Source organism: Oreochromis niloticus, linkage group LG12 (genome assembly GCF_001858045.2).
Source record: "Oreochromis niloticus isolate F11D_XX linkage group LG12, O_niloticus_UMD_NMBU, whole genome shotgun sequence".
In the NCBI taxonomy this organism is placed as follows: domain Eukaryota; kingdom Metazoa; phylum Chordata; class Actinopteri; order Cichliformes; family Cichlidae; genus Oreochromis; species Oreochromis niloticus.
Window position 1 is genome coordinate 27,052,962 of NC_031977.2, and position 9,598 is coordinate 27,062,559.

At 37.6% G+C, this 9,598-nt stretch overlaps 1 protein-coding gene across 1 annotated transcript; it reads right to left on the reverse strand.

The window, feature by feature from the left end:
- Positions 1 to 5,183: 5,183 nt before the first annotated feature.
- On the reverse strand, positions 5,184 to 9,014 carry LOC109194505 (granzyme A-like). The gene is made up of 5 exons (XM_013277601.3): positions 8,901 to 9,014; positions 8,555 to 8,696; positions 7,596 to 7,734; positions 5,972 to 6,229; positions 5,184 to 5,840 (listed from the first exon to the last, which is right to left on the reverse strand). The coding sequence occupies exons 1-5, from the start codon at positions 8,962 to 8,964 to the stop codon at positions 5,676 to 5,678; spliced, it is 768 nt and encodes a 255-aa protein (XP_013133055.1). The 5' UTR covers positions 8,965 to 9,014; the 3' UTR covers positions 5,184 to 5,675.
- Between the last annotated feature and the right edge of the window lie 584 nt (positions 9,015 to 9,598).

Consider the following 9,598-nt stretch of genomic DNA (forward strand, 5'->3'; position numbering starts at 1 on the left):
AACTAAACTATACTGGGAAAACTAAACTACTGACCCTGAACAGAAACACAAACCTGAACACGAATAACAGCGAGCAGAAAACAGATGATGGTTGGGCAGCAGGGAAACACACGGATGAGACATGGTGGATACACAGACGGACCAGCCAAACTACAAAGACAGAGGACGCGACTTAAATACACACAGGGAAACACAGGGAGATTACACACAGGTGGGGAACACAGCTGGGAATAATCAACAAGACGAGACAGAGGTAAAACTGAACACACTCACATGAGACGCAGACCTTCACAATAAAACAGGAAACGAGAACAAATCCTTAAACATAACATAAAACAAAACACTGACAACATTAAATCATAACAGGTAACTGTTTTTGCCATTTTTAGTGAATTTGTTGTATAATTTAAGTGACCAATGTGTTGTTACCTGTGTCTCCACAGATGATCCATGGCCCATGCTTTTTGGACATTTACACAAGACGAACAACAATGAAGACAAGCTCTCTCACCATCTTAGAAGACGCTGTCTCTGTCCAATAGGTTTTTTGAGTGCAACAGATTTGATTTTTTTTTTCCTTCTTTTACCTGTTTGTTAAAAATTATTTCAGCTACTTACACTTTAATTGTCACATGTATTGGCTCACCCTACAAATCAATGAACTCAGTCCACAAAGCAAGGTCAGGGTTCAGTGCAGGTCAGTCAAGTTCCTTCACACCACACACACTCATCCATGTCCCTGTGGACCCTGCTTTGTGCATTGATTTGGTAGTGTGAGCCAGTATTTTGGATAAAGTGTATATACAGGCAGAAGTGTGGGGCTTGATATTATATTCATTACAATTCAGTTTATTTGTATGGTGCCAACAAAATGAATGCCAAGGCACTTCACATTGTAGGTTTAAGACCCTACAAAATATAACTAAGAAAACCCAACACTTGAGCATATGTTGTCTGCCATGATATGGATATGACATAATATCGTTATTGTTTGTATAACCATCTGAGAAAATAATGGATTACATGGTTTAGTAAAAACAAGTGCTTCCTCAATCAAAATATGTTTTCAGTTCTTTTCAGTTTTTGATTTTGGAAATGTGTATTTCATCAGGGAAAAATCAGAACAGAAATAAAAAGTGGTGTAAAGCACATGAATTATTTTGTGTGTGTGTGTGTGTGTGTGTATCTATCTATCTATCTTGATCAATCGATCTTTAGTGGGTATATATATGTTTTTATATAAATATAAATAAATAAATGATACCTTTTTTTGGAACCCTCCAGTCTCTTACAGTATGTTACTGTTTCCTTAAATTACGGTAAATTACGACGTGTTACAGTTTTTCTCAGTCGCTTTGGTGCGTTTCTCAGAACACCCATCAACATTTGCACAGCAGTTAGTGCATTTCCCAAAACAATTAGTGCAAACTGCAAAACCTAGTGGATAGCCTGCAAAAGCATGTCACATGCACAGAATTGATTATCCATACCGCAAAAGCAAGTATCCATGTCAATGAAACTGCCAGTGCCATCAAAATGAAAAGTCTTGACACCATCTGTATGAACAAGATAGTCAAATGGCATTGTCATGTTTCCACTATGACAGTTTATAATTTCAGTGTTTCCCATTGCAAAAACAATTGGTGACACCTGAAAATGATGACGACAGCACTATGGCCTACCTGTACAGCCATCTGAAATGTGCAGTGAAGTCACTGTATATGTTATGGGAGTCTTGGAAGTAACTGAGACACTGAATACGTACGTTTTACATTTCCATTGTGTAGAAGTGTTTGTAATCCTACAGAATTGTGCAAAAGAAAAATATTCTACAGTCACTTGTTCACTGTAGAATACATGTAAACATAAAATCACCCATTTGGTAGAGCTGTGCACTAATGTGAACAATAAACAGCACATGTAACAGTACAGTAAATCATTCTGGCACATCCAGACGTTCCTGTAAGTCTGGCCACATATTTTCATCTACATCACAACCACTGTTGGGACTAACGCGTTATTAAGTAACGCGTTACAGTAACTACGTTATTATTGTGGTAACGAGCACGGTAACTAGTTATTATACCAAAACCAGGAACGCGTTACTCGTTACTGGGATTTAGATAGGCTCGTTACTCGTTACTTCGTGTGGTGGATATCGCGGAGCTTCCACAGATTCAATAACATTAGCAAGTGGTGGAAGCCAGCAGGTGGATGAAGGAAAAGGGAGGCAAGAGCAGAGACCCGAAGCGGCCGCCGGTCCGCGTGTCAGGTGAACTGAACTTCAGGTAAGAAGTTATGACCTGCAGTCTATCCGGGTCAGATATAAACCAAGTTTAGGTGGAGTTTATTTTCGGTATGCTGACATTTTCGTACTGCGTGCTAGCTAGCATGACGGAGTTTCTATACAGCTGGGTGGGTGCTATGTTACTGATGTTGAACTTTATTTTGTTCATACGGTTAATTATTAGAGTTGCCAACCGTCCCGTAAAAAACAGAATCGTCTGGTATTCAGAGAAAATATTACGCGTTTCGTACTGAGGTGAAAAGGAACACAGTTTGTCCCGGACTTCAGCTACAATGAAAAAGACACAAAGCTGAAGCTGCACAGCTGCCTCTTCTCTCATTCTCTCCTCTCCCGTTTCTACTTCAATCACGAAACTGATCAATGATCAGCTGATCGGCTTTTCTCTCTTGTTTATTTATCGCCCACTTTGCGCCAGAAAGAGGAAACCAGCGGATGTCGCGCTAAACAACAGCAGCACGTTTAAGCTTGATCAGCTGTTGTTAGAATTTATTTAATATTAATTTCTAGTATCAGCTGATGTTTGCTGGAGCCACAGCTGTAAAGCTGCTGGTCATGATATCAGTTTGGTTATCTGGTGAGAGGGAAACATGCAGATGAAACCAGGAGATGTCCTTACTGAATCATCAGAGCTGAACAGGTGATGGAGAAACAGGTTTACCTTTTAGGTCACATGAATGAGTTGAAGGGAAGTTATGAACTGTTTCTGAGAGACAAATAACACCAGCATCCTTTTCTACGTAGCTGACAGCTGGTAACTGTGCAGGGGCGGGTCTAGCAAAGTGTTGCCAGGGGTCCAGGTAGGGCATTAACAGGGAAAGGGGGGGGGGACAAGGAAATACTTTTCTTTATTATTCTCATTTAAAATGTCTCGCTTTTAAAAAAATAATTATCTGAGTCTTACAACAAACAATTGATAGATTGATACATATATACCATCAGAACAGTGTACATCACTGTCACAACAGTGTTTATTTTCATTCAAAGGCTTTATGATTTTTCCTATAATGGTGGGCCGGTCTCTAGTCAAAATGCCCGGGACGATTGTTTTGTCCCAGTCCAGCCCTGTATGCAGCTCATCTGCAGTCTGGTGTTACCTACATCTTCCTATTCAGAAGGCAGAATTTCCAAGTTCTGAGTACAATCAAAAGCACCACGACTGCAGTTTTTGTGTTGGATGTAAAAAGCAGGCTAGAATCATGGCGGCGGTCAACGACGGTCCAGGCGTGGGATTTCTCTCGTGGAAATGTGCACATTATTTTTTCCTTTCTGTTGGTAGGTGGCACAGTGCACTTGTGGCAAGTAAGCAAGCTAGAAGACTGTCAATCTTGCTGGGTATCCAGTTACGGAAGAGACACATTAACAAGAGAATTCTGAGTAAAACCAAAGTTACTTTCCCTAGTAACTAGTTACTTTGAAAGTAACGAGTAACTTGAAGTAACTGAGTTACTTTTTTAGAGAAGTAACTAGTAATGTAACTAAGTTACCATTTAAAGTAACTTACCCAACACTGATCACAACAGATGTTATCCCTCGCAATGCAGCGAGGAAAGTATCTCCTGGAGTGGCGAATCCATCCTCTGCAGGACTCTGCTGTGATGTCATCACAAGCTTTTGTAGATTCAGTATGCACCTCATGCCAATCCTGTCTGTTGGTTTACATTATATATATACTTGTAGAGTAGGGGATACTGTAACGCGATTCACCTATGACTGGGTAGAAGAGGCTTTTCATTGGTTGCAAGTAAGAGTAACACACACCAATTTTCATTAGTGTGAGATAAGGTTCACCTGAGAAAAGTAATTTATGGAGATTTTCATGGAAACTCCTTAAAAATAGGGTTTTCAAAATGGATGTACAAATTGTTTGACAAGATGTTCAACAATTTTGAGTGCACTGACACAAGCAATGACATGAAGACTATTAGTTGTATGGACAATGACTATTCAGCCGGTACAAGTATAAATAATTGTGACATTCATGATAGAAGCAAGGAGATAGTGATCAATAGCAAGTCAAAAGTGACCATTCTTTAGATATTTGTACTTACTCAACTGCTTCATGTCCAAAGGCATTTGCCTTTGGACGAAATGAACATGAAACCGCCACAAGGTTGTGCCAAAACGACTACATGTTGTGGAGGTTGAACTAACTATTGTGCAAAGTTTAATTCTGTTGTGAGAAATGCACCAAAGCAACTGAGAAAAACTGTAAACAGTAAATGACCGCCTGTAGGAACACGGTATCCTCTAGCAGAGATTAATATTTTTGGTACTGATGATGCGTGATAACGGTGTTACTGGTAAATATATTGCAGTTTATTACCTTGCAGCGGGCTTACAGTGACATACCGTGAATAAACGGTAGTATACCAATTTCTTAATCACAGTATAATGTTACTTTGTTGACGTAATTTATGACATAACGGTATCTCACTGGCGACAGTGACACCAGTGAGATACCGTAAAAAAAGCTACGGTGCGTTACCATAATTTGTCCAAGAGTATTATACCACAACAGCAAAAAACGGTATCATCCTGCACAACGGTAAGCTACCGTAATATAGCGTCACGGTATGACACTGGCAACAGTGACGCCGGTATGTTACCGTAAAGTGGAGATGAAAAGTCTAACAGTGTATTTTGATAAGATCAGAGAATAATCACATCATGCATCTGCTGGTTTGTTTTCTGAAAATACAATTACAAAAATCTTTCTTAGCCGTTAAAAGTTATTAAATTTGAATACAAAAAATAAAAGACTAAACTATCAGTTTTGGATCACAAACAGATTTAAAGATTTAGGAGTTAGAGTAAAAAGACAAAATTTTGAAAGAATTGCAGCACAAACAATGAAAGAGAGAAAGAAAAAGAAATCTTTTTTATTCATGCTGTTAGCTTTATTAGAAAGTAGAAAATGTAAAAGGTATATAAAAAAGTTGCTGGGGGTTTTCATAAACAAATGTTTTATGTCAATTTTCTAGTTAACAGTAGTAAGTATTATCTTTTCACAAGTAAAACAATAAAAGAAGGGTAAAGGTCATTTTCCACTGCAAGAAGCAGTTATTTTAGGAACTGTTCTTGTAGAAATTCTTTCAGAAATAACCACATTTATGTAGACTCTACAGTTACAGCAGCCAAAATGCCAAAATTCTGGAAAATTAAATAATCCACAAACCTTTACAATGACTGTCCTAGAGAAAGGCTACAAAGAAGATCTGGTTTTATGTTTCTGCAGTGGATAGTACTAACCATGAGATGGCTGATATCATATATGTGTAGTCTCTATGGTGAAAGCAGTGACAGATTAAGCATAAAAGCATCAAAGATTTTTGTCTTGCTTAGCTCATATGTATTGATGCCTGTGGATTCATGGCATTTCATATGACTTCATTGTTTTTTTGATCCAGTTGAGTTGTTTGTTTGAGATGAATGCGTAGACTCCCGGTACGTTCTCTTCACTCTCACACTTCCTTCCAAAAGAAGTAGCTCCAACCAGCTCCCCATTGCACAACAGTGGCCCTCCTGAATCCCCCTGCAGCAAGAACAAATACATGGTAGTCATTCTTTGACTACTTGTGGATCTGAAAAAGCCAAAAGAGTGTTGAGCTGAATGCCTGTTTAATTCAGAGAACTAATAAAAATACACACATTTTATATACTTACTCTACAGACATCAACCTTTTCTTTACCAGTTGAACCAGCACATATCATGTTACTGGTGATAACAGTATCATAATAAGAGCTGCACGTCTTTCTGTCGATCACAGTCACATTGGCAGACATGAGGACATCAGATGGTCGGTTGCTTTCAGTTAGTCCCCATCCAGCCACCATACATTTGCTGCCAGCTGGAGGCTCCTTAACGGTGTTGCCCAACGGGAGACATTTCACTGTCTTGGTGAGCATCACTGGTTCCTTAAGCTGTTCAATAATTAAATGGACATGTTACATACTGATAATGACTGTCTATATTTGACCTTTACAGAGCAGGACATAACATAAGTATTCATGCAGCACTGTGCTAAAGTCTTGAACCCCCACTCATCTATTTATACATTTTGTTTTGTAAATGGAAAATAGGTGTTGTAACTTACTGAAAAGTCTAATTATATATACACAAAAATACATTAAAGAGAATAAGTCTGCTTTTACTTTTTATCCTCCTTGTAATACCCAGCAATTAATTTTTGTCCTCTGTAAGGGACATGAGTCTGAGACTGTCAACCACTGTTTATGCAATCTATATTTTATGCCAAAGGGGGTGGGTTAAGTGATACTTTTTTTTTTTTAACAAATATTATAATTCTGCTAGTTAAACTTAATTTTTTTTTCTTCAATTTCAGAGCCTCACCTTTGATTTAGTAGGATTTCAGAAATGCACAGTAATTTTACCCCTTCCAAAACAAAACTTATTCATTGTCCTTTGTAGTGGACAGCAGGATTTACCTCACATTTCCAACCAATGTCCATACTTCAGGAAATCGGAGATTAGGGAGAAAAGGAGAAACATACAATAGGGGAGTCTGTCTTCCTACTGTCAGGGGTTGAGGTGAAGGGAGACCAGACATCAGAGCAGGAAGGTGAAAACTCAAAGGACATATCAGCTTTTGAGTAGCCTGAAAAGACGTTTTTCTTCACAGGCTTGTCTCCTATATGGTGGTTGATAAACCAAATTTCAGAACCTCAAAGCCCCAGCTCATACAATTTTTATCCACAATGGACACTATCTGTCCTCATTTTGCCCCTTCTCAGGGTCCTCAAAAGCTGGTATGTCCTCCTTCTGAACTTTCACCTTGTTGCGCTAATGCAGGGGTGTCCAACTCCAGTCCTTAAGAGCTACAGTCCTGCAGCTTTTAGATGCATCTCTACCTCAACACAGCTGAATCAAATGATTCGATTACCTCTTCAGCATGCCATCAAGTTTGGCAAAGGCCTGAACACAAGCCATTCATTTAATTCAGGTGTGTCGGAACAAGGATGCATCTAAAAGCTGCAGGACAGTAGCTCTAGAGGACTGGACTTGGACACCCCGCTCTAATGTCAGGCCCTGACAGCTCTTAATATGACTCTGCTTCATCATATCATTTTGTGATCTAAGAAGACTTTATGTCCACTTCAAGAGACAGAAGATAAATTAATAACAATAAATAAGATACAACATGTTACTTTGAAACAAAATATTTAAATTATCTAAACATAAAATCAAATTATCAAACTATTTTTCTTCTGGGTTTCAGGAGGGTATCTTTTGCTTCACTTGGTATTGAACAGTGAATTATCAACTTACCTTGAGCAACATGAGGTCATTGACCATGGTTACGCTGTCATAGCCAGGATGAGGAAATCGTTTCTCAACCACTCTGACCTGCCAAGAATCAACTTCCACTTTCCTGAGGGAGTGCGCTCCCAGGATCACTAGAATCATACTGTAAACAAAAACAGTTCATGTATATAAAATGGTAATAGGTCAGGAGTTTTTAAAACAATCATAAAATAATCATAGTTGCCTCATTATATTTGTAAAATTTCACCCGCTCTGTTATTGAGCCTTAAATGAATTTCATGATAGTTTCCCATAGCTGAATGAAAATTTCAACATTATAAAAATGTTTTAGATTATGAAATCTATCTCATATTTCATGTGTATGTAGCTGTGCTGTCTGTTATTCTTTAACTGAGTGCAATTTTGTCTCTCGGACAATGACTAGTGCAAACAAAATACTCTGTGAAGATACAACATACAATAAAATGGATAAACTATAAATAAAAAATGAACAATAACTTATTTCCCAGTGTTGTAAAGGTTGTATATTCATCCTCTGCAATCATTAAGCAGTTTTACATTAATAATTATAATAAAGTGTTTTATATGATGCTTGAAAACATTCTGGACAAAATAAACTGACACATATTAGTGTCTGTTTTCTTGTTCCAGTTCTGAAGCAAGGGTAACATAAAACACCTTTAAAGAGGATTATTTGTATATTTGTTATTTTAAAGGCACCTTTTATACATGTTTATGAATATTTTAAAGGCTGGATTAGAAATGTTTTTTGTGATTTCTTGGAGTGTAATCAACTTCTGTTTTCATTAATCTACCAAGCTGTCAGATCAAGTCATGCCTTACAGACCTTTTCCTTGTGATCTCTTGTTAGATCTCTTTACTTATTATCTTTCACACAGTCAGTTAAACATAAATATTGCAATATTTTGATTTGAAAGTTTAAGAAAAGTAAGCATTCCTACTCTGTGCAGTGGGCAGCTGTCAGGACCCATTGTGGATGGATTAATGTCCCGCCACACGAAGATCGATCACTTTTCACACGAGCCATGAAAGGCAGCGAGTGTGGCTTGACTTCTTTCCCTCCAATAATCTCAGAACCATGACCTAAAGCAAAAAGAAAATATCCAGTCACATAACAAAATCAGCAGATGATACAGTCAAAAACAGATGAGTGAAACAAACACTCTTCATCAACTGCTTTTGTAATGCTGAAACATGTAAATAATGTGACTATGCATTCTACTTGTTTAAATGAATGAGAAAATTGTCTACAAGTTAATTAAAGTATAATAGAAAAATATAAATCACCTGGCTGGAGGATCATGAGGAGCACGCATGAAACGAAAACACTGAAATAACTCAAGCAGAACATTTTGCCTTTTGGCTCTCATAGATGTTGAATGCACTGAAACTGTGACGCCCAGCTTTATATAGAGAGCTGAAAGGATGTGGTCTGACAACTGAAATGAACAAGTCTGCAACCTTACCCCATTCACCATCACCACCGCCAACAACAATAACAACAGCAACACACACATATACTTACACACTTTTTGATCATGAGAAATTTGACTAGGTGTATTTCTCATGGATGAATACTTCAATGTACTTGTATGACTGTTAAATTAAACTTAGATTATTGTAATTTTCATTCTGTGCTTTAAAGACTTCCATATTTCATGACATATTGTCATTCAAATTTATGGGACAACTGAGAGGAATGTGTAATCGAATCAAGAACAGATGAGTGAAACGAACACCCTGTGACAACTGCTTTATAATAGATATGTAGTGTGTGTTTTACACGTTATATGGTGTATGACATTGTAATACAGTAATATATGTTTCACACATTACTGATGTAGAAAAAATGTTTTATTTTAAAATTAAAATTAAATAGAAGACATTACTTGCCTGGCTGGATGATGAAGAGAAACATGCATGAGATGACGAGTAAAGTAAGGGAATACTATTGCAAAAAAGGTAATTGGATTACTGTTACTTTC